General features: G+C 49.6%; 2 protein-coding genes across 9 annotated transcripts in view; both read right to left on the minus strand.

Moving 5' to 3' along the window:
* Positions 1-17,270, minus strand: part of KMT2D (lysine methyltransferase 2D) — a 41,163-nt gene extending 23,893 nt beyond the window's left edge. For 2 of the 8 annotated variants that reach the window (XM_079139493.1, XM_079139492.1), the window contains exons 1-22: positions 14,605-17,270; positions 10,319-10,404; positions 9,951-10,077; positions 9,559-9,782; positions 9,340-9,449; positions 8,986-9,148; positions 8,504-8,669; positions 8,296-8,410; positions 8,035-8,192; positions 7,678-7,823; positions 5,982-7,544; positions 4,780-5,888; positions 4,194-4,307; positions 3,743-3,853; positions 3,068-3,172; positions 2,180-2,361; positions 1,815-1,979; positions 1,605-1,714; positions 1,460-1,507; positions 593-814; positions 272-391; positions 72-185 (exon numbers count right to left, since the gene is read on the minus strand). In XM_079139493.1, the coding sequence (XP_078995619.1) occupies positions 72-185; positions 272-391; positions 593-814; positions 1,460-1,507; positions 1,605-1,714; positions 1,815-1,979; positions 2,180-2,361; positions 3,068-3,172; positions 3,743-3,853; positions 4,194-4,307; positions 4,780-5,888; positions 5,982-7,544; positions 7,678-7,823; positions 8,035-8,192; positions 8,296-8,410; positions 8,504-8,669; positions 8,986-9,148; positions 9,340-9,449; positions 9,559-9,782; positions 9,951-10,077; positions 10,319-10,367 (5,221 nt within the window). In that variant the 5' untranslated portion in view covers positions 10,368-10,404; positions 14,605-17,270. The remainder of the gene's footprint in view (positions 1-71; positions 186-271; positions 392-592; positions 815-1,459; positions 1,508-1,604; positions 1,715-1,814; positions 1,980-2,179; positions 2,362-3,067; positions 3,173-3,742; positions 3,854-4,193; positions 4,308-4,779; positions 5,889-5,981; positions 7,545-7,677; positions 7,824-8,034; positions 8,193-8,295; positions 8,411-8,503; positions 8,670-8,985; positions 9,149-9,339; positions 9,450-9,558; positions 9,783-9,950; positions 10,078-10,318; positions 10,405-14,604) is intronic. The other 6 variants (XM_079139490.1, XM_079139486.1, XM_079139488.1 and 3 more) reach the window with 5 other exon arrangements.
* A 2,725-nt stretch (positions 17,271-19,995) lies between these two features.
* RHEBL1 (RHEB like 1) lies at positions 19,996-23,152 on the minus strand. The gene is made up of 8 exons (XM_079140118.1): positions 22,867-23,152; positions 22,223-22,294; positions 21,804-21,871; positions 21,449-21,531; positions 21,306-21,362; positions 21,083-21,130; positions 20,648-20,729; positions 19,996-20,489 (listed from the first exon to the last, which is right to left on the minus strand). The coding sequence occupies exons 1-8, from the start codon at positions 22,916-22,918 to the stop codon at positions 20,400-20,402; spliced, it is 552 nt and encodes a 183-aa protein (XP_078996244.1). The 5' UTR covers positions 22,919-23,152; the 3' UTR covers positions 19,996-20,399.
* Between the last annotated feature and the right edge of the window lie 1,304 nt (positions 23,153-24,456).

The raw sequence follows: 24,456 nt of genomic DNA on the forward strand, positions 1-24,456 counted from the left end.
CGGGCCTCCCTAGCACTTTCCTGTGGGTGTTGTGATCCCCACCTTCTCCCAGGCCCCACTGGTGCCCTCACCCGTCTCACCCTCGTCGGGCTGCCCATCCCCACTCAACACCTCCGCCTGTGCAGCAGGCCCCTTTTTCACGCGTGTGTGGGATTTCCGTTGTCGCACCATGAAACCACCAATGCCTAAGAGGAGGTGAAGCTGAGGATAAGTAGCCGCTGGATCTGGTAAACTGCCCTCCCCGTCCCACTTCCCTATCCCAGGGCCTTACCCGGTCGATAGGGTTTGCGCTTGCGTTTTTTGCTTTCTTCAGTCTCTTCTTTGCCAGGCTCCATGTCAGGGCTTGCAGGGCCCTCTAGTTTAATTTCACACTCCATGTGCTCCACACCACCTGCATGTGGTGACAGAAGAGATGAAGGAAGATCAGAGGCATGGGCCCTTTTACCCTTGTTACCCTGCCCCAGAGCCTAGTACCTTGCCACAGAGCCACCTAGATAAAACCAACAGCGCTGAAAGGTGACTTGGAGTAGCAATGTGGCCCCCACTCAATAGCCCAACTCCCACACATGCTCCCTGAGATTTCTGGCCCAACCTTCACCCTTGAGCAGCTCGTCGGTGTCCAGGTCCCCATCCTTCTTGTCATCAGGGCCAAGGGCATCAGAGGGCTCAGAACCCTCCAGCCCTGCCTCGCCTGGGAGGCCCAGACGGCCTCGCCTCTGGCGCCGCTTGTGCAGTGGCGACATGGTCAGGTTACGCAGCACAGCCATGCCTGTTTCTGTCAGCCACACACCCTCGAAGCGAAAGTACTGGGGCTCTGCACAAGGGGGAAGAGTGTGTGAGCTGTGGGCAGAAGCCCAAGGGAAACCAGAACTCCAAGTTTCAACCTATGTCTCCAGCTGAGACAAAAGTAGTGACAGACAAAAAGTCTACCCTGGGGTCTGAGGGCTGGGAAAAAAGGCCAACAAGGACCACTGATTGAAGCCTGAGTTCTGTCAGTGACCCAGGGGAATCAGAGAGGAGACTGCCATTGCAGAAGCCTGACTCTGCTCAGACTTAACCCCAGTTTCACCAAATAGATTCTCTTAGCAGTCAAGGGGCCAGAAGGACCCCTACTTGCTGACTGCCAACACACAGTGCCCCAGATACCAGAAGTGGAATGCCCATCACAATGGAGATGGCCCCAGACCCCTTCACTGAGGAAGAAAGAGTTGTGCACTCTGGAGATAAAATTCTGGAAGTAAAGATAGGTCATGTTTCCTGGTGAAAGTCCAACAAACTACAGGCACTTTGGTTCTAGTCATAACTTTGCCACTAACTTACTAGGTGACCTTGGGCAGGTCACTCAACCTCCCTGGATCACTTCTCTTAAAATGAGAAGATGAAATTGGGGGGTTGGAGCTAAATTATATGATGTTTAAGGTTTCATCCGGCTTTGGCATGCAAAATCTCTGGAACTCACCTGGCTCTTTCACCTTCATAGGCACCAACTCTGGAGGGGCAACAGGCACTGTGAAGGGAAGGACCAAGCAGGCAGCTTGGGCACTGTTCTAAAACAATGCACCCATACCTTGTCTTCTCCTTCCCCTCCCAGCAACTATACTCACCCACAGGCTTTACCACATAGGGCTGGCAGGAGACACAATCAAAGCCCTCATCAGCTGCCTGCTCTACATCATCCTCAGTGAGGAGACTCTGGCAACGAGCATGCATCCACCTGGGAGAACAGAGACAAGACAGGAGTAATGAGAGTAAAAGCAATGTCAGGCTGACAACAGAGAAGTAGGACCAATACAAGGGGAAAGGGATGCTCTCACCGTTCACAATGGCGGCACTGAATTAACAGGTCCTCTTCAACATATGGTGCATGACAGATAGGACAGGTCACCAGGCTGGCACAGGGCCCACAGTGTGTATAGCTATTCTGCCATTCACAGTGGAAGCCAGGGGAAGCGGCCCCACACTGCATACAAGACACACACCTGATGGGATAGAAAAATAGACCCTTAACACCTAACCTACTCAAGTCAGTCAAAGGCACCCAATCAGAGAACCAAATAAGCAGCATGCCCCCTAAAAACAGCCTCTGTCATGTATGCAACATTACATCCAGTCTAACATCTAAGGCTCATATGCCCCACTGTCTCAAGTCAAGCTCCCCAGAAGACCCAAGTCTCCTTACCACTTGCACTTCCAGCCACCCTTGGGCACGGTGAGCAGTGGGGGGTCCAGGCAGTATGTGTGGTAGCTAATGTCACAGTCATCACAAAGCAGCAGACGTGAAGGGTCAGAGGCCTGGCCACACACCTCACACACGATACACTCTACACAACGCCAGCCCTTTAGCAGCATCACCTTGGTGATCTAGTATAAAAGAGGAGGACTTAAATTGGTGGGGCTGGAGGAACCCCAGTACATAAGTCAGACTTCCATTTGAGCACAGAAAGGCTTATACAGAGCACCCTTACCCCTGAAAACAGGGGCTCTAAACAGGCTTCCAGGGATCTCTGCCACTCACAGAACAGCCTCACCAGTTACTACCTCACTATAAGTATGGAACAGCAATCTTTTACTACCCAAGCCCCCTGAGAAAAATCACAGGCAGAATTAGGTTGTATTTCCCTCAATTTTCCTTGAATATTTAAAACCAGTTACTGAACTAAGTTAGTGGTGACTATGGATTAAAACATAAATTAATATTATTGAAAACCTAAAAATGACTATTCACACTTAGGTCAAAACACTGCTTTCTCTTTGCAGATACATCCTTATGGTTTGATTTTATAGTACAATTCCAGACTACACCAAGTTTTATACTAGTAAAGTTATCATTGTTTATATAATGGGCCAAATTATGTCACCAAGTTTTGGTCTACCACAAAAAAACTATAAAGTCTGTCATAATTTCCAAAAAGATTTTTCACCAAAATAAGTTTAATAGCCACTGGTGACTGATGAACGACTTCCAGAAAATGGTCACTTTAAGAGGTAGTGGGGCCACAGCAGGAGACTAGGGTAAGAAAGAACTGACCCTGTTCCCCTGTCCGTACCTCTTGGGTCCTGAACTCACCTTGCTGTTGACACAGTAAGGGTGATAGCACTGAGAGCACTGGGAACAGGCCAGGAGATGACCCTCTGCCCCCCGACCAAAGCTGCCACACACCACACACATGTCCTGTAGAAACACAGTAGTCTCAATGTCCAAGCCCATCTCCTTATCCTGTCTAGTCCCAGCTAACTAGTAGAACACCTAACCTGAGAGCAAGGAGCCAGGAAATCAGAAGCCCACTCTACATTATTATGACACTTACAGGCCCACCTTGGGACTCCAGCTCCTCCTATTCAACCTATAGGAACTATTCCTCCCTAGGATCAGGTAACTTGAGTTTATAGTCTGGCATGGGTAAAAGTAAGAAAAAATTACAGGAAGGTAAAATGGAATAAAGACTAGTCAGGTAAGAGTCACATATGTGACAAAATTCTGTCAGCTTCAAGATTTTTCAGGTGAGAACATATATAAGCTCCCTAAACAATAAGCTTTGACAAGGCAAATACCATTTCTGCCTTTCTTACTGCTATATGGGATTAATTCATTTTCATTTTCCAGTTACTTTCTTATTATTCCCTGCAATATGTACCTGGTTTCCCCTATCTCACCAAAACGCGCGCGAGTGCACACACACACACACACACACTCTCTCTCTCTCTCTCTCTGCTGGGAATGGGACTATTATAAGTATAGTACCTGCATTAGAACAAATTTGTCTGTGTTGGAAAAAAGAACCACAGTATTTTGCATGGTGTCATCATCTTCTTCCTCCTCCTCCTTGCTGGGAGAGCTATCAATATCAGCCACCTTATAGGCAGAGAGTTGTGGAAAGTGAGGAAGATAAGTCTGCCCCAAATAAGGTTTGCCTCTTTTGCACTGGGGAAGGAGGTGTGAACCCTTGACTAAATGAAGGCCAGATGCCAGATCTAAGAGGAAGAATAACATCCCAACTCCCAGCATGGGCCTCAGCTCAATGGCAAGAATATCAGAGCCTGGGGGCCAAGTGGACAGAAGTACAGACCAGCCAGACAACCTCAGGCTAGTAGGCAGATAGGTGGGCATGCAGGGGACTGGCCTGATACAAAGGGTGTTTAATTCTGAAGGGACCATGTGAAGCATGCTTGGGGAATGGGAGGCCTCTCCTTACTACCAGAGTCTCAATGGAAGAAGTGGTTGATTTTAGCCGGGCCCGCCCTCTCCCACGTCCTCCATGTGCTCCTCCTCGAGGCCGGCGTCTTCCTGGGAAACTACTGCTACGACCCTGAGTGAGGGAAGAGGACAATTACAAGAGAAAGTCAAGGACTAGTGTATTGGCTCCACAGGCTCAGAGAGAAGAAAAGAGACAAATGACAGAGTATGACTAGTAATAAAGCCCAGGAGTCCCACCTACAGCAGGGAAAAGTCAAGCTCCAAATATCAATAAGGAAGTAGCTCTGAACCAAATGCATTATCCTCTTTCAAGAAAGTGACCAACATGGTCCAAGGAGATAAAATAGGAACTTGAAAGACCCAAGTTTCTGATCCCAGTTCTATTACTAAATGACCATGAACCTGGGTAAATCATCTGCTCACTCTATATATCAGTATTCTCCGTAGTAAAATATGCAGTTGGACTAAAGACTCTCTACAAGTCTGGGATTCAATAAGCCAAGTATGAAGGTTATCAGTGGCAAATGACTACCTCTCACAGTATTGTGACCTTGACCACATACAGTGGCTAGATAGCTTCTCACCTGTTTGATTCGAGAACGGGCTGGGGAGCTGCGCCGCCGCCCCTTGTCCCCCTCAGCTTTGCCTCCGCTGATAGCTGTCCCAGCATCACACAATAGTGAGTCATCAGTCTCTGGCAGTGAGTCGGTACAGAGTCGCAGGGAGCCCTCATCTCGGACTGGACTAACATCTGTAGATACCCCCAGCTCCATGGACAAGGAGCCACCCCCCTCAGGGTCAGGAGAACCCAGCAGGGGCTCTGAGCCAGGAAAACTGGCACTGGCATCGCCCTGGCTCAGATTAGAGATCTCATTAACAATGTCAGATTTGATGAGAGTGGGTGGTATAGGGGCCACTGGTGCACGGAGCTCCTCCTGCTCTTCACAGGGTGATCCCTGCCCTGCCTGCTTGCATTCTGGGCCATAGACCTCCATAGGGGTCACAGGGGCCAGCTCCTCGGGGTCCAGGAGCACAGGGGAACCTTTAGGTTCACTAGCCAAACTGGCAGGGGTCTGTCCAGCCTCTGGCTGTGAACCAGGAGCATCAGTCCCATCCAGAGGTGCTGTGTCTTCCCCCAAACCAGAGAAGTCATCTAGAGCTGGGGCAGGGCTGGGCGCAGGGCAGGAAAGATCCCCCATGGGAGAAGGGAGAGGACTGGTGGCACTGGGTTCCAAGGCTGGGCACTCAGGTTCTGGGCCTTTCTCAGTCTCCATCTCATGCAACTCAGTCTCATCTGAGACATCCATTGCCTTTCCCATCGGACTCAATGGGGAGGGAATGGACAGTGGCAGAGCAGGAGGGGAGCACCGGGAAGGAGGGGAGTCTGGGGGAGGCAGGGGATGCTGAAGAAGTGGAGAACACTGTGGAGCAAGAGGTTCCATCAAGATGGGAGAAGCAGGTCCCATTGGAGATCCTGGAGATGGGGGAAGGATCATTGGGGGAACAGGCTCAGGGTCAGTGCAGTTAGCTTCCGGTGGAGGGCTGATGGGTGTCTCTAGGATGGGGGCAGCCAATGGCGACTCAGAGTCACTGTCCCCTTTGGCACCAAAGGGGTACTCTAACTCCCCCAAAGGAGACAGGGCTGGTGGGGCCGCAGCTGGGATAATGGGTGAGAGTGGAGGAGGAAGAGGATCTGGGGGGAAGAAAAAAAGAGGAGCTCTTAGATTAGATGTGCCATAAAGAATTAAGACTGTCCCAGAGTAAGGGGGCACTAACCTCCCCTTACCTGGTGGCATCAGTTGAGGTGACAAGGATGGCTCCCCAGATGGGGACATGGGCAGCTCCTCGGGTAGAGGGGATAAAGGTGGTTCCCCAGGCTCAGACAGGGCCGGCTCTCCAAGCAAGGGGGACAAGGGAGGCTCCCCAGGTGGGGGAAACAAGGGCAACTCCTCAGGTGCGGGGCACAGGCCTGGCTCCTTGGGAGGCTCTTCAGGCTGAGGGGATCGGCATGGTTCCTCAAGCTGGGGGCTTAGGCATGGTTCCTCAGGCATAGGTGACAGGCGGGGCTCCTCAGGCTGGAGGGTCAGTAATTCCTCAGGCCGAGGGGATAAGCATGGTTCCTTAGTCATAGGGGATAGGTGTAGTTTCTCAGGCTGAGAGGATAGACATGACTCCTCAAGCACAGGGGACAAGCATGGCTCCTCAGGCTGTGGGAACAGGTGCAGCTCCTCAGGCTGTGGGAACAGGTGCAGCTCCTCAGGCTGGGGATAGAGTCTCGGCTCCTCAGGCTGCGGGGACAGGTGCAGCTTCTCAGACTGGGAGGAAAGTTGGGGCTCCTCAGGCTGGGGGGACAGGTGTGGCTCCTCAGGCTGGGGACACAGTCTCAGCTCCTCAGGCAGTGGCGACAGAGGTGACTCCTCCAGCGGCAGAGACATGAGCGAGTCCTCCGGTGGTGGAGAAGCAGATAAGTCTTCAGGTGGTGGAGATGTGGGAGAGTCCTCAGGTGGTGGGGACAGGCGTGAAGCCTCAGGTGGAGGTGATGTGGGGGACTCCTCAGGCGGTGGGGACAAGGGAGATTCCTCAGGTGGTGGGGACAGGCGTGACACCTCAGGTAGTGGGGATAAATGTGATACCTCAGGCAGTGGGGACAAGCATGATACCTCAGGTGGAGGGGACATAGGTGAGTCTTCAGGTGGTGGAGACATGGGTGAGTCCTCAGGGGGTGGAGACAGGCGTGATGCCTCAGGAGGTGGAGACAAGGGAGACTCCTCAGGTGGAGGGGACAAGGGAGACTCTTCAAATGGTGGGAACAGACGAGACGCCTCAGGTGGTGGAGACATGGGTGACTCCTCAGGTGGAGGGGACATGGGTGACTCCTCAGGTGGTGGAGACAGGCGAGATGCCTCAGGTGGCGGGGAACTGGGCAATTCCTCAGGTGGGGGTGACAGGGGAGACTCCTCAAATGGTGGAGACAGGGGTGATGCTTCAGGCGGTGGGGACAAGGGTGTCTCAAGAGAGGGAGATGGGGGTGATGCCTCTGGTGGAGAGAAGGGCGACTCCTCCAGTGGAGAAAAAGGTGATGATTCAGGTGGGGGAGACAGAGGAGATTCTTCAGGCGGTGGGGAAAGGGGTGATTCCTCAGGTGGAGAGGACAGGCGTGACACCTCAGGCGGTGGGGATGCAGGTGATTCCTCAGGTGGTGGGGACAGGCGTGAGGCTTCAGGAGGCGGGGACGTGGGTGATTCCTCAGGTGGTGGGGACAGGGGCGACTCCTCAGGTGGGGGCAGCAGTGGCATCTCCTCATTTAGGGAGGCCTCCAACCGGGGCTCAAGTTGGGCCCCTGCTCTCCCTGCAGACACAACATACAATACTCCCACCTAGCTCAGATCTACTGCAGAGGAAATATTTAAGGCAAAGGAAAATCTGTCTCTTACCACAGAATAAAAGGGGATTCATTTCAGGGACCCTCAAACCCTACTCACCTAGTGGTTTGGCTTCACATTGCAGGGGCCCCGATTCCTTGGGTTGCATAGAGGTCACGTGCCCACCCTTTGGCTGCCCTTGGCATGCAATGCACAGAGCATCGGGCTCATCAGTGGGGATATCGCCAGGCTCTGGGGGTGAAAATCTGCAGAGGGTACAGGGGAGCAGGCACTGTGGCTCTCACCAGCTAACAATTCCTAGAAAGTACACTGGGGTGATGCATGAATACTGTGGATTGCACTGCCCCCTTTAGGGCTCCCCTCTAAAAGTCCAAGCTTTAACATGACCCCTGCCAAAAAATCTCAATCTTTCTGACCACCCACCAATCTCAATCTCAGCCAGTTCACACCACTTACCTGCTACAGACAGGAGAATGCTGCTCAGCAACAGAACTGATAGGTTGACCTCCCTGGGCTTTATGACAGCGGTGACAGAGTGAGTAGTTTTCAAACCACTCAGAGTTGGGATTCAGCTCTGCTGAGCCTGCTCCACAGGCCCGGCATACCCGGCATGCCTAGAAGAAGGGAGTGGGCAAAACAGGCATTGGTCAGGCTGACAGGACCAGTCACCATAGGGAAACTGGTGATGCTGTAGAGGCAGAATCAAGAAACACTCACCTTACACTTCCAAGAGTGAGCAGGCAATTCCTCCATGGGTGGTTTTAAGCAGAAGGTATGGTATCCTTTGTCACAAGTCTCACAGACCAACATCTTAGAGTCATTCCCAGGTTTCCTGCAGGGGTGCAGGGCACATTACAGGGTCCTCTCTGCCCTCATTTTCAACCTTAGCCTGTGTTGTGCTTCCCTCTTACTTTCTTAGTCTTACCTGCAGGCTTGGCACACTTTGCATTCAGGGCACTGCCAGCCAGCACGCTTGCGGGGAGTCAAAGCAGTATCCAAGCAGGCCCCATGATAGTGATGCCCGCAGCTGGTACAAAAGAACAGGTCACATAACTCCCCTGGTCCCTCACATACTGCGCAGCGAGCCTCCTCTGCAGAGGGAAGAGACAGACAGCACAGGTCAGCTGCAGATTCCTTGCCAAGTACATAACAAGTATTCCATGGACACTGAATAAATGAATAACAAATAGTTATGCTGGCATATTTGCCAGGCACTATTCTAGGCACTGTGGACACCATGGAAAATGAGACAAGCAAATACCCTACGCTCACAAAGTTCACACATATTTTAGTGGGGCAGACTGACTATGTATAATTACAGATTTGAGAAGTGCTCTGCAGAGTACCAAAATCTGAGGAACACTTGGCCCCTCATTTGCTCTCTGTCCAAAGGATAAGACTTCTCACCCAGATGTACAGCCCCCTCACTGTGCTCTGGGCAAAGCAGCTGCAGTGTTTTCATGGATAAGAAGGAACCACTGGCAGTCGCACAGGGGAAGTGGTAAAGCCGTGGACATCCAGGAGAACGGCAAGGGATGGAGGCACCGAGCCTGGTGCAGTGGGAGCAACGCTGCAAGGAAGAACACCAAGTCTCAGACCAACCAGCTTTCTCCAGAGGAGCAGTTTTAGGTACTAACTTTGCCCCAGTATGTCCACTGTACTTCTCATTCTACCCTAACTCTCAGAAGCCCATCAGCCATTCTCACCCTCTCCAAGCCCAGCCCTGCTTTCCCCTCTGCAATCCCTTGGCTTCAGTTCTACCTGTGAGATCCCTGAGAAGATGGCCTTGTCCACACCACATAGTTCTGGGCCCTCTTGCCCCCATACGCCTGCTGACCATGCAGCACACCAATGGTGTGCCCAGAAGGACCCTTTACAGGTGGGAAGAGGTAAACAAAAAGGAAAGAGTTAACAAGATGACTGCTGGCTTAGGACTACCCACCCTTTACTTGGTTTTCTGCCCTACTCCCCCTCACTTACCTCCAGGTTCTCCTAGGTGGGCAGGTGTAAGGCCCTCAGGGAAACCAATCTGTGATAGATCCTCACTGGGAAGCACTGACTCACTGGGCCCTGGGTTCCCCCCAGGTAACGCCACTGGAGACCGGGGCCAATCAAATGGCAACTCAAAGCGCCGGAGCTCCCGCTGCCCATGCAGACTTGGCTCCCCGCAGTTACAGAGAGCACAGCGCCGCACTGGACCCCCACTGTGGACACACAAGCATCAGCACCATGCCAGGTTCCTGCCACCCAATGAATTAGCATGTCCATGCTTCCCAAATACTCATTTTTCTAAATCCTCCTTCTTAAAACCCCAAACTCTCAAATCAAATTCTTAAGAGCCCTTACATCCTCGTTTCTCCCAAATGAGTTACCTGCAGTCCTGGGGTGGTTCCTGAAGTCTGGGACTCGCAGAACTGGGGACAGACACCTCCACCACATGTGGGTTGGGAAGGTCTGGCTCAGCGGCACCTGGCTCCTCGGAGGCTGCAGGTTCATCAGCTGAATGAACAGAAAGAGCGGAACGCGTATTTAATACTAAGTCCACTTGCCAGACTGTGAGATTATCCAAAACCCACGCTGGACCACAGATTGGCATTTTGATTTTTGTCTCAAAGAACAAAGTCCTTCAATTAGCTGTCTATTACACAGATTTAATTCATGTCCTTGTGCCAAGACCAGAAATACAAGGTTGCCATGAAGAGCTAAAAGTTTTCAGCAAACCCAAAACTTGCCTACTCACCTGCCGGTTCTGAATCTTTATCCTCACCAGGCGGCTTCTGGCTGTCCATCCCTCTCTCCGACGGGGCAGGGCCCTCTCGGGGAGACCTGTTGGTGTCAAGTGATAACTGTATATCCAGTAAGTCTCCCCTATAAGCCCTTGCCCAAAAATCCTAGGAGAAAGTCAGCTAATGGTCTCCAGACCCTACAGATATCAGAACCAAGTCTTACCTACAAACTCCCACATTAATGACAAGGAAAATCATTCTTCTTAACCCTTATCCCACTTTCTCCCCAGATAAACACATACTCTCTTCTCTCACTCTGAACTCTCAGGGGATCTACTCCATTTTCCCATTTCTAACCTCCTCTAACCTCCTCTGGATATTAATCCAGAGCAATAATATCTAACTGGAAGCACATCCAATTTACATTTGGTATTAGCCTTTGCCTTATCTGAGTCCCTGACTTCTCATGGGCCCTATCCCCTGGCCTTTTTCCTCAGGTCTCAAGTCAGCCATCATCCTAGAGGTCTGTCAGGGCCAACTTAAGGGTAATTATGACCCTAAAGTTTGAGTCCAACCAAAATCCCTCTCCCAGAGTCAGAGTCCTTGGGTCTTGCAAGCGATAGAGCACTGAAGTCTAGCTATGGATGGATCTCTCCCACCTCCAATAGTCTCAACCAGGACAACTCAATCCCAACGGAAGAAACCCCAATATCCACCCAAATGCTGCTGAGACCCGCCCCTGCCCTTGTCCTAACTAAACCCTGGGTCTCACCCAACCTGAAGGCCTCAGGTCGTTGCCCTTAGCAACGCCAACTGCCCTTCCTCCTCAGATGCTCCCAGTAGTTAACAGAAGTGGGCCTGAAGAGTTACTGAGCATGTGTAGCCAGGTCTGAGGCTAAGCATGCTGGGAGTTGTAGTCTCAGGAAGCACACTGCCACTTGGAGGAGGTCTAAATGGGGCAGGACATAGCAGAGCAGTTTCCTTCCTCTTCCGTCAAAGAGGGTTTCCACACACACTGGGGTGGTGGGGGGGGGGGGCATAAGTAACGGTCCCTGGTCTCCATTCCCCCTTCTAAAATATAAGATATGCCAGCCTGTACCAGAGCCATACAAAACACACTAAAGTTATACCACCACCACCCCAAAAAAAGTTGAGACACACCTTTGAGCATATTTTCTTCTACCTCGGAGGGAATTAAGCATAGTACAAAAACTCACAGGAGTAAAGAATAAGAAGAATTACAAAGATGAAAAACAGGAAAAGGACCCTACAGAAGAAAGTTGAAAGGGACAGGTACCAGCAGTTGTTAGTGAAAAGGGTAGACCATTCTCTTAATCAGAGATTAAGAGATGTGATAAGGGAGTCCTAAAAAAGAACTGCATATAACAAGAGTCTGAGAAATTTATCTCCCACCTTTTTCACTCCTCTTTTTTAACAAAAGTGACCACACCAAACTTAGTAAGAACCACCCTGTCCTCTCAAATTGGAAGACAAATCCCCCAGTCAATAGCTGAGGGTTCAATGACAGGAACTCTCAAAGGTGCTTAAGATTGGGAAATCAATTCCCTAATTACCAGAGTTGTCCGTCCCTCTTTTCCTAAGCCATGTCACGGGAAAGAAGGTTATTTTACTTTCCCCCACCACTCAGAATCTCTCTGATAGGTAATGTAAAGGATCACCTGATGCCTGTCATCTCCATTCCCAAAGCATCTTTCTTTCACAAACCTGCTACACAACCACACCTGAAAAGAAAGCAGGGTGGGTAATCTGGCTGGCTCACAGGAAAGTTGCTCAGGAACTTAAAGGGGTCATTAGAAGCCACCTATGGGAAGTGGAGTTGGAGGTCAGGGCACCACCCAATATATTCAGTCCCCCTTCCAATATATTCAGTTATTCTAGGCCTAGACATATTGAGAAGTCCAAGAGGGCCTCAAAGTTTCCTAAACTTTTGTATCTCACTATATCTTACTACTATGGCCCAAAGCTCCTCCACTACCTCTGCTCTCAACATTGAAGCCGAAGGAGTCACACACAGGAAGAAATAAAAACAAGTGATAATACAGTGGGTAGGAGGAGGACCGCCTCACACAAGGCCACAGGGACAAATTCCTCTGCCCTCCCCCGAGCACAGCCCTCTCAGGCTAGTACAGTTGGCAATGTTCAAGAAGGTACAGAAACCACCTTCGGCCAGTCTTGAGGAACAAAATACCAATGTCCTCCACAGTCATAGTTCCATTCATGGAGCTATGGAAGATGAGAGATTAAGAAGCAAAATGCAGAGTGTTCTCTAAGTTGTACCAAAAGGAATCTAGGGGCACATCCAAGAAGCTTAAACCCTCAACCCCTACTTCCCCATCCCTGCCATCCAGCATCTGCACCCCAATACTAAGTTCCACAACCTTCAAGCCTTTGAACACATCTAAATAAAGGCACAGGTTCTCCCATCCCATCAATCACAGCCAATAAACAGACATACATATACACCAAGGGGTTTCCCTAAATCTAAAGTGGGACAGTTCCTAGCAGGCTTCCTCTGACCTAGGAAGTAAAACTATGCTGATACCCCCTTAATGCTATGCCCAAAACAAACATCAAGAAAAGCAGGGATTTATCTCAACCTACTATCCTCTCTGCCTTCATCCCAGACCAATAGCTTTCACTGTTTTCCCAGTCAAGAGGGAAATAGAGGCTTGGAGAGGTGAAAGGCTGAAGCAGGTCCTTGAGAGAACAACTCTTCAGTAGGACTCAGGACTTCCTGGTTCCCAGCCTGAGAATCAAACCACACCTCTCTCCACCCCCATTTGGGTCAGCCCTCCAGGAAAGGCTCAAATGGCAACATTGGCCCTGCAGACCCTCCACAATGTCCCTGGGTCACCCTAGGGGTTGCCACACCTAAGAGAAGCCACTGCTAACTTCCCACCTGAGGAAGTTGTTTGGGGATAGTTGATAGGAGGAACCCTTCACAGAAAGCAGGAGCAGAGATCACAGCTGACAGCTTACCTCACTCCACCACCGCCTGTGCCACCTCTCACCCCACAGAAATTATTCAGGGCAAAACCCCTACTTTCTGCTTTCTAAGACCAGACTCAAGGAGATCCAGTATATATGTATGTTGGAGGGGGTTGAGTGAGGGAGCAAAATGCCCTAGCCAAAAGCCTGCTGAGCAGCATGACAGGTGTAAGAGGGGCTGTCCTTGCCTGGAGTTCAGAGTCAGAGGCGCAAGGCTCATGCTGCACCCTCCTGCACATGCATATACACCCCTTCTCCCCAGCGCCACTTGCCAGGGCTCGAAACACTGGCTCCCAGAAGAAAAGAGTTCAAATCAAATCATTTCTCCTCCAAAGAGGTACAGGCCATCCTATTCTGCAAAACTGGGAGAGGATCAGAGGACCAGTTAGCAGGTAGCATTCCCTAGCCAGAAAAGGGTTGCAGAGGTCTGGGAGGAGCCTGCAGGACTGGCCAGGGACTCATGGGCAGCTAGATCTCCACACCAGGTCCAGAGAAAGCAAGAGACAAAAGCCATTTTTTTTGCAGCCCACATTCGCAGGAAACAAATCTCCATGGCCTCCTCTATAATCCCCTGGAGATTATGTCCATCCCGAGAGTAGGGGAGGCAAAGCAGGCTAAGACAGCAGTAGGCCTAGCGGGGGTCACTTTGCCAGACAGGGGTAGTTTAAAGTTGAAGAGCAGGGCCAGAGCTGTCTCCAGTCCCTCCTCCTTTTTCCCCAGTCACCCCTTCATCTCACTAGTCAGTATCCACATACTGTCCCCTTTACCTAGGGAAAGACCTTTGAAGGACCTAGGACTCCTTGACTTTTTCAGAGATTGCTTTGGGTGACTGGCTGAGTAGGAACAACCTTAAAGTCCAATCTGGCAGTAAGTCCGACCTGGCAGAGGCACCCTACCCCCATCCCAAGTTGTTCTGTCCCAAGACCCACAGGAACACTTCGGGGAGAAGCAGCAGGCTGGGACTGGTGCTGGCATCAGGGCCTGGGTCCTAATTTCGTGGAACTCCCCCCAACACAAAAACAAACAAGCAGAAAGGCTATCTGGGCAGGTTCCCAAACTCCCTGTTTCCCTGAACCCCAGTCTTTAAAGAGGCACACCCCAAGACACCAGCCAGGCCTCGGTTGTGCCCTGACGACTGGCTCAGGTTCCCCTGACAGACCCTGCCAAAAGAACCCTCCCCAGCTCTGGCACCCCCTTCTCCAACCTAAGGCCAGCACAGGCCAAGATAGTCCATCTGGCTGTGCCCCCAGTCCAACCCTTTCTGGGCCCTGGCCGGGCGGACTTCACTCACCTCTTCACAGGGCGATCCAGAAATCCTCATCCGAGAACATGGCCAGAGCCCGGGCCGCTCCCCGACCTCCAACCGCCAGAGCGATCACAGTCGCCCCCCGCACGGGGGGGCTTAGAGGGGCCAAGAACGGTAAATCCAGGTCGGAGTGGCCACCCTCCCCACCCCCCAAAAAAAAGCAAGAAGCCAAAGGGGGGGTTCTCTGCCTCAGGTTCCAGCAGTTTAGGTTTCCATGGACAGCCCCAGGGCGGTGAATCCCGAGCGGACACAAAGAGAGCACCGGTGGCTTTGATCTTGGGCAAGAAGGCTTCGCATCCGCGTCGCCGGGCGGCCTCTCAGTCCTAGGGCCCGGCCAGGGGCCCGGCCAGCGCCCCGGCCGCCCGCGCCGGGCTCGGGCGGAACGTCGAGGCTCTCCAGATGGAACGTCGAGGCGCCTCCCCAGCAGCCCGGAAGGAATGCCGCGCCGCCCCGCGCCGGGCCCGGATGGAACGTGAGACCCTCACAGCAGCGCTGAGCCCCTCTCCCCGCCCGGCCGGCGCCCCGGGGCCGCGCGAGCTACCGCGACGCGGAGCCGGCGGGGCCGCGGGACTGAACCTGACACACACCCAGCGCCGGGCTCCTCGACCCCGAGCGCTCGCCTCCGGCGGCTTCAAGCCCCCCACCTTCTGCTCCCCCCGGGGAAGGGAGGAGGGTAGGTGGGCGAGGAAGAGGAAGGGGCGGGCGGTGCGAGCCCTCTGCCCGCTCCCCTCCGGCCGCTCCAGGCCCTGCGATCGCCTCCCTTCCCCTCTGGCCTCCGGAGCTGCCCCGCCCCCGGCCTGGTCGGCTCCGGTCGGCGGCACCCCCTCGACCCCCAGTTGGCTGTGATCGCAGGGAGCCTAGAGGTGCATGGCCCAACCCCGGCTCCCGGCGCCAAGGGGTCAGGAAACTGAGCGGAAAGTGGGGAACGAGGCAGCCATTTGCAACCGGAGAGGAAAGTAGTGCAGCGCGGCGCCGCTCCGCCTCCACCCCCCCCCCTCCGCCTCCTGTTCGGCCGGTAGGGTGGTTCCTGCGAAGGGGCTATTTCCTGGCCCGAGTTTTGGGCAGCAGTCGCGGAGATTCGTGAAGCCTCCGGTGTGGGATCCTTCGGGACCTTATGCCCGGGGAACCCCACTCAAGAACGGGAGAAAGGAGAAGATGCGGCCCTATTTTGTGTTGGAGCGGGGCGGCGTAGGGATACGGCCCTCTCGGAGGAAAGGCTGTGACTCTGCAGTTCTACGCACACGCTACGGGATCCCTCCGCCAGAGGTTAACCCCGACTGCGCCGAACCGGCTGCTGTGCAGACACGTGGGAATGAAGCCCCCCTGCTCGTCGCTCCAGCTCTGGAGCTGCCTTCTTTACCTTCTGAACTTTGAAACTGGAATTCTGACTACTTTCTAATTCCATTCCTTTGCTGTCGTTGGTTTCTGAAACTGCAGCTGCCCCCTCGCCTTGGCCAGGGGCAATCTTTCCCGAGAGGGGGATGGAAGAAGAGCCAGGAGATTGGCCGCTGCTCTGCATCCTGGGAACTGGAGTCCGCAAATGGAGAAAGTGAGGCACGGCGCCTGGAGCTGCAAAGGGTGTGTTCTTGCCACGTTTGGGGGCCCAAAGAACTCTGGACGATACTTAGTCTTGCCTTCTGGCTCCCAGACCCCTTCAAGAGGAAGGACGGTCAGTGCCCTCACAGTCGCCACACACACCACTTCCCCATCAAAACATCAATATAGAACTTCCCTTCCTTTTCAGAGTGCCCTTACCCCAAACTCTAGTATCTCCGAATCTTCAGGACCTCTGGTCCCTTTTTTTTTTTTTTTTTTTTTTTTTTTTTTTTTTTTAAGGTAAAGTAAGGTAGCCTCGCTAGTACCTGGCAGGAGTACTGTGACTCTGAAAAAGATTCCAGAGCACACTCCTGTTGGGCACTCCCACCCCAAGTCTGGATGAGAGGAAGCAATAGGAGTGACTTACTGCATGAGCGGTACACTTGGGGTAGGTAGGAGACAAACTAACCTTGTGTGGATACTTTATATCTTCTTAGTTATTCCTCACCTGCATTATGAGTTACACGGAACTATCTCCATATTACAGATGAAAATATTGAGGCTAAAAGAGATAAAATTGCCCAAGGACTCACATCTAGTAAGAAGTTGAGCTGATTCAAACCAAAGGCCATGTTTTCCCTAAGATTAAAAACATTTTGTGTATGTGTATTTATTTAGCTGTTTTGAGGATCGAAGGGGAAGGGTGGACACTACAACTGACTTACATCTCCAGCCCTTTAATTTTTTATTTTGAGACTGGGTCTTCATAAATTTCCCAGACTGGTCTAGAACTTGATGTCCTCCTGCCTCAGCCTCCTGAGTATTGTTTTGTTTTTAAAGGAAAAGTGGAGAAAGGCAAGCAGAGTAGTTCCAAGACTAGTTTTATGGGAGTTTACAAATGGACCACCGTGCTATATGATATGTTAACTATTAGCCACATTTAGCTACTGAGCATTTTGAAATGAAGGTAGCATAATTGAGGAACTTTTTATTTTAATTAAATTAAATTTATAAAGCCATATGTGACTCGGGACTTCCATATAAGTCATGGAGACTTGGCCATGGTTATAGGAGGCATCAGGATGAGATATGTCCTCCAGTAACTAATTACACACTGAAGTCATGTTCTCTGCTCTAACCAAGTGCATTTCAGAAAAAAACAAAACTGAAAACCTGGGGCTGGAGTTTTGGCTCCGTGGTAGAGCACTCGCCTAACACATGTGAGGCACTGGGTTTGATTCTTAGCACCACATAAATAAATAAAGGTATTGTGTCCATCTACAATTAAAATATTTTTTTAAAAAATGAAAACTTGGGCTGGGGAGATAGCTCAGTTGGTAGAGTGCTCGCCTCACAAGCACAAAGCTCTGAGTTCAATCTCCAGCACCGCAAAAAAAAAATAAAATAAAATATTAAAAATAAAAACTTAGCAATGACCCCATAGCTTCCCCACTGTGGTAAGTTAACTAAGAGATAGAAGTAGGAAAATGGAAGGCGCCTCTCTATTTCTGTACTCAGAGGCAGGGAAAGGCAAACCCTCACCAATAATAGCAATAATAACAGTGACTGATAGCCACCATTTTTTTAATTTTTATTTTTCTTCTTTTCCCTTGTACTGGGGATTGAATCCAAGGGCATTTAACCTCCATGAACGACATCCCCAGCTTTCTTTCTTTTTTTTTGAGACAGGGTCTCACTAAGTTGCTGAGGATGCCTTTGAACTTGGGATCCTCCTGCCTTAGCCTTCCAAGCTCCTGAAATTACAGGTATGGGCCACTGCAACCAGCTGATAGCCATCATTTCTTAAGGGCTTCTTATATGTATGATGAACTATTCTAAGCATTATGTATATTACCTCGTTTAAGTCTCATCTCAATGCTCCAAAACAGATTTAACCACACTTTGTAAGAAACTGAGGCTCAGAGAAGGTTAAGTGACTGCCTAAGGTCACAATGCTAAATGGAGAAGCTAATAACCACTAATAACTCAAGGTTTTCAGGCCCTGAGATTGCTTATTGATAAACATCTAGAAAAAATCTTAGATGTTTATAAAGTCTATCCCAGGCTTCTTGCAAATGGCAGTGGTAGGCTCCTGTAATAAGAATCCCTGCCAGATGTGCAAAAGGACCTAATTGTAATATGGAGAAAGGATGATGATAGTCTTGAGAAAACCTCCCAAGTCACTCAGATTGCTCTTTGGGATGGATATATATATATATATATATATATACACACACACACCCAGAACCCTTATTTCTTTTTAGTTTATATCAGAGAAGCAAAAACAAGATTTTAAAAAAACAGTATGACAAACATCATTTCCAACCATAAGCCTAGCGCCACATACTGACAAGGTCCTGGCTAAAAATTCTCACCTAGCTGGGCATGATGGTGCACATTTGTAATACCATCAACTCAGGAGACTAGAGCAAGAGGATCACAGATTTGAGCCCAACCCGGACAACTTGGTGAGACCCTGTCTCAAAAAATAGCCAGGCCTGGTGACACACACCCTTAATTCCAGCAACTTGGGAGTCTAAGGCAGGAGAATTATAAATTCAAGACCACAGTCAGCAAAAATAAAAAAGGGCTGAGGATGTGGCTCAGTGTTAAAACACCTTTGGGTTCAATCCCCAATACCAAAAATAATATTTAAAAAAAAAAAAAAGTTAGGAATATGACTCAGTAGATGTAGTTCAGAGTGCCCTGGGTTCAATCCCCGTACCACGCAAAAAATAAATAAATATCACACCTAGATTTTTTTCCACCCCCCTACCCTCACCAAGTAAGTGCACTGGGGTACTTCAGCATCCCCCAATTTGCAGAAAAGATCTTTGTCCTCCCTGTAAATTTATGACACCATTCATATTACCCACTTTGTTGGAGAGGACTGGGCCAATTAGGCTCTTGGGCTGTGAGAAAGAGAGTCAAGAAAAATAGAGGCAGCAGGGTAGGGTGGTGCACCCCTCCAATCCCAGCTCTGGGAGGTTGAGGCAGGAGGATCACAAATTCAAAGCCAGCCTCAGTAACTTAGCAAGGCCCTAAGCAACTTCTCAAGACTGTGTCTCAAAATAAAAAATAAAATAAAGGGCTGGGAATGTGGCTTAGTGGTTACACACTCTTGGGTTCAATCCCTGGGACTGAAAATAGAAAAATTAATTTTTAAAAATCAAGACAAAGAGACCCAAACCTTTCTAGCTGAAATATCCATCCTCCTTCTGAGGTGGTGAGTTGTTGAAAAAGGACAGAAACAATATCCTTTGATAGCTAAAATATGTAGCATTCCTCCAAAAGTGTGAAAGCTACAAAAAGTCAATGAACATGAAAAGAGCAAAGAATGCCTATTGTAATGAAAGGGACTAGGGACAGAGAAACCGATATGCACCAGGAGCATTATTTCTTACTTTTCTCCTCAACTTTCTTGGGGAATCAAAATCTTCAAAATCTTCACAACACTTTTGGTCTCTGCCTTCATTTTTACATAACAAGGAGTGAGGAAGTTCTATTTCCCCAGAACCTACCAGGAGTTCTCAGCAAGTGCCAAGGCCCCAGGGACAACAGCTAGGTCAGCATATGGCAGCTGGCCACTAGAGGGTGGTGTTTCTGTAGGTAAGTGAATGTTAAGAGCCTACATACTTGGATGGGTGGAGCAACCAACAATACTGTAGAGGGAGAACCTAGCAAATAGCAAGGTGAGAAAAGCAGGTGGTAAGTCTTAGGGTAATGGTCCTTAATAAATGAGGAGTAAAGAGTAGGAATGAAGTAGGAGGAAATATTCCCCACCTTGGAAAAAGAGATCCTGGCCCTGAGCTCTCCTAAGATATAGAAAAGTCAACAACAAAAGATTTCTCAGTTTATTTGCACATATACATTGTCACAGCAGGGAACCAACTCTTCTTCAGGAGTCCCCAGCTCTTCTTGCCCAAAACCTATACAGGAGGATGGGTCCTGGATAAACAATGCCCAGCACTCATATACCTACCCCACAGGTTCTAACAGAATTCATTTAGAAAAAAATGGGGCTACAGAGGTCAGTGCACATGAAACATCCTTGCCCCTTTGTAAACATTGACACCCAGGCCACTGTAGCCCGTGGAAAGTGTGCAAACATGAGGTACCACACTGTGTGCCCAGAGAGCTAGGAATAGCTGGCAGCTACCCATGAATTCCAGAGGGTCTGCCCCCCAATGGAACCCAGCAAGTGCTAGAGGCAGAAACAAGGGAGTTACCCCACACCCGAGGGCTCACATGAGACAACATCTTTGTTCTTGCCCATAGGAATTCTCCACACGAGCAATCTCCTGGATGACTTTTGTGAAGATGCCTTGAGTCAGCTATAAGGAATAGGTATTCGTGGCAAAAGTCAGTTCGGTGCCATTACCACCCAGCTCTGAGGTAAACACCCCACTCCTCTACTATACCCACCCCCCCAAGCAATGAATAAGAAAGAAAATGCTACCCCCACCACCTTCCTAGTCTTCAGGCCCAGCACCTGAGTCTCTCGAGCAGATGACTCCATAAATGTCGCACCCCAGGACTCTGCTAATTTCTTCCCTTCAACTGCCTGCACCTCTCTGAAAGTAAATTTGGAACATAAAGATGTAAGATAGCAATGTACCCAAGTTCTCTGCAAAATCTTCAGAATCTAGACTTCTCTATACTTCCCATCTCCCCAAAGTTTGAGACAAAGGTTGAGGAAAGAGAAAATACAGGTAAACAAAGGAATGATCAGTGAATCTAGGACTGAGACTTGAAATACCTAACTGTGGTTTTTGCGATAGAAGGGTTATCTTCTCTTACCCCTCTAGTTAGAAATGAAGAGAGGTAAAAATGGTTTATTTGAGTCAGTGGCAGGGCTAGGACTAGAGCCTCGCTGATTTCTAGTCAGCTCACTTTCCTTTACCCTAAGCAGTAGAGGCTTACATACCTGTTTGGAGAGAGATCTGCCTTGTTCCCCACTAGCACCACTGGCAGCCTGTGAGGAGATGGCAGTGACTGTAGGATTCCTGCTCATTCGCTACGGACCCCAACCACCTTTACTTCAAGGCTTGACAAATCCCCATCAGACCAGGTATGGTCTATGTCCCAGTCTCCTCTCTAACTTAAACAATTCACCCCTCTGCTCCTCTAACTCCCTTGTGCCCACTTACCGGGTTTTCCCATGCCCTTCATGTAGCTTTTGGTACAGACTTTCAATGACTTGGAAGCTTTAAACACAAGAAATGGAGCTATAATCTTAGTTTTGAGACAGTCTTCAGGTCCTCCCAAGTACCCCACAATCTTGATTACTTACCTATGTAAAGAGGTGACAGAATACACAAGGACATAACCATGGACCCCAATGATGAATGAATAGGGCAGAATGCTGTACTCATCCTAACAAGAAATAGAAACATTAGTACCTAGATCCACATCACTCTGATGGCAAAGGCCGGTGGGACAGTGTCCAGTGTCCTCCTTGGAGCACTCCCCACTCCAGTCACTTCTATTCAAAAAGTTATGGAACAGCTCTAAGGGGCCCTAAACAATGTTAGAAGCTAAAATGCTTTTCATACAATACTATGGTACACATGAACCATGAAGACTTTACCAGACTTTATCTCCTAGGGCTGAACTACCACATTTGAATACCCTGCCCCAACTGGTACCTGCCCTGCTGTGTCCACCAGGTGTAGGTGAAACTCATCTTTGCCAAGAGTCACTATCTTGCTGTAAGCTGAAAAGAAAAGAAAACTTGACTGTGAGGTGCCTTGTAGAGCCAGTAATATGTACCCCCATACATTCTTAATTCTGGAGGTGACATAGATGGACCAGGTCCAGGGAGCTAGCCAGGAAACTAAAGTGACATGCTAGGACTCTTACTGTCCATATCTACACTATTCTGGACATAGTACCTTGCAAATCCATACTCTGTCCACCCACAGAACAAGATTGCAAGAGGAGATTGGATTTAACAACTAAATAAAGGAGCCCCTTTGCAACAGGAAAATCCCAAATTATGGAGTTGGATGAGGCACCCTAGCCCTCCAGGTTATATCCCCTTCACACCAAAGGACAAACTACTCACTGTTCTCCACTGTAGGATCGTAGCTTTCCAAGAATTCGCCTTTCACAAATTGATGTGCCAAAGATGTCTTCCCTGTAAGGTGCAGAAATAGTTGTCTTCAAATCATCCACCCACATTCACATTCTCTGTCCTTTAGGACTGTGGCTCAGGACCAAATAGCACCCCAAATCAGTACCCTCGTCTGTGAGTGCCCCAAGGAAGGCTTTCTCTTAGCCTACCCTCACCATCTTCTGGCCTTGTCTCTTCTCTTTGGCTATTGGGTGCAGACAGCATCGGGCCAGAATGCCTTTCCCGCCGCCTTTCCCTACCCCACCTCACTCCTGGGAAGATCTGATATTCCCTAAGATCAAGTTCTCACCGCCCCAGGACACCTGCGACTATTTGCCTCATGCAGACAGTGCCCACGCCTTCAAATCCCGATCCCCATCTCTACTCCCAGGGTAATGAAGACCACTCAGATGGTCCTGTAGTCAAGTCCACATTAACCTTTACAAGCTACGGCTTCCTGCAGCCCTCAACACACGAATCTTGCTTCCTCCATTCCTCGCTCTACACTCGGTCCGGGGTCAAGTTCCCGGGACTGCGCGCCTCTTCTGGCCACAAAGAGGCCGTACGTCCCTGTTCTCTGCAGGGCGGATACTCACCTACAGAGCGGTATCCCAGGATGACCACCTTCCTGTAGCGAACCAACGGCATGGCAGGAACCCGCCCCGAGGGGCTTTCCGAACTGCGGGCCGATAGAGCCCGAAGAAGAGGTCTGGATGAGGCAGGTACGGCAACCGGTGCAAGAAAGTCGTCACCCTAAAGCTTCCAGGAGCAAGCTAAAGAAAAACCAAAACAAGCGCCGCGCCCGAAGTCGGCCACGTGATCACAACACAGCAAGGCTAACGCGAGGGAGCCGGGTGCCGGGGGAACTACAGAACCTTAAGGCTCTTGGCTCCGCCCCCCAGACCTCTCATCATTGGTCTATTAGAATGGATAAGGGCGGGGCCGCCCGGCGAAAGGGAAGGGTGGGCCTCACGTGGAGCGGGAGAACAGGGAGCTGCGCATGCGTGGACTTGAACCGGTTCATTCATAAAGAAACAGAATGGAACACGGGGTCCTAAAGGTATTTGCGCTTTGTAGCCTGGCAGAAGGGACTATGAAGTATCATAGATGGAAAATATCCATTGTGCTTAAGCCGGAGTTTCTAATCAAAAGATTCTAGGCCTCCCTTTTGCAAGGTCTCTGGGGTCCTTGGCTAAGAAAGAAAAGCCAAAGTTCATGTGTATTTTCTCCACTTTCCTCAACCTGCAAACCCAGATCTTTTGTTTTTAGGGTTCCCCAGTCCTCCAGGATTTTTCTTTTTCAGGTTCTGGGATGGAACCTAGGGGCTTGGAACTGCAATTCTTGTTCTTGGAAAATTTGCAAGAATGTGTGACCTCTAGTTTGAGTTTTCATCGTCGTCGTCATCATAACCAGTGCATTCATTATTCAGCGAATATTTATTGGGCATATACTACCAGTTCCAGACATTGCTCCTGCTTTGGGGTAGATGAACATAACAGACAAGGTCTCTGTTCTCACAAAACTTAAAATGTATCGAAGAGAGGGGCTGGGTTTGTAGATCAGTGGCCCTGGATTCAGTTCCCAGCACAGAAAAAAAAAAAAAAAAAAAAATTATTGAGGGAGAAACAAACATATAGATAAAAAATATCAGTATTAAGTGCTATAAAAGGTGGTGTGATAAGAAATTACCACTTTGGATTAGTGATACTTCCTCTTAGAGGAGGTCCCTCTTAAACTGATATCTGAATGGCAACAAGGAGTTAATTAGCAGAATATTCCAAAAGAAGAATCCATAATGCTAAGGTGCTAAAATGGAAATAAATTCTGTCAATTCCAGGAAGATCAGGGGAAGATCAATTAACCTAAAGCATAAGAAGTTTAAGAGGAAGGTAGAGACCAAGCAACATAAAAAAGTCTGAGATAATTCTAAATACCTAAAGATGTTAAAACTGGTTTATAAATGATATCATCAAAACTATTTCTAGGGCTAAGGATATAATTCAGTGGTAGAGCTCATGTTTAGAATACATGAGACTCTGGGTTCCATCCCAGCACACACACATACAAACACACACACACACACACACACACACACACACACACACACACACACATCCCAAAAATAAAAAGCCTTTCTAAAAGATCACCCTGTCTCTGGAGATACTGGAGTTTGAGGGGGATAGGAG

The sequence above is a fragment of the Sciurus vulgaris genome, assembly GCF_902686455.1.
Source record: "Sciurus vulgaris genome assembly, chromosome: 5".
Taxonomy (NCBI): domain Eukaryota; kingdom Metazoa; phylum Chordata; class Mammalia; order Rodentia; family Sciuridae; genus Sciurus; species Sciurus vulgaris.

Bases quoted from the DNA above. Each gene is read 5' to 3' on its own strand.
- RHEBL1 (XM_079140118.1), bottom strand. From the start codon at position 22,918: ATGCCGTTGGTTCGCTACAGGAAGGTGGTCATCCTGGGATACCGCTCT. The intron at 21,872-22,222 runs GTGAGTAGTTTG...TTTTCTTTTCAG, and splicing joins CGATCCTACAGTGGAGAACA to CTTACAGCAAGATAGTGACT. The intron at 21,131-21,305 runs GTAAGTGGGCAC...ATCTCCTCACAG, and splicing joins GAAGGGCATGGGAAAACCCG to GCTGCCAGTGGTGCTAGTGG.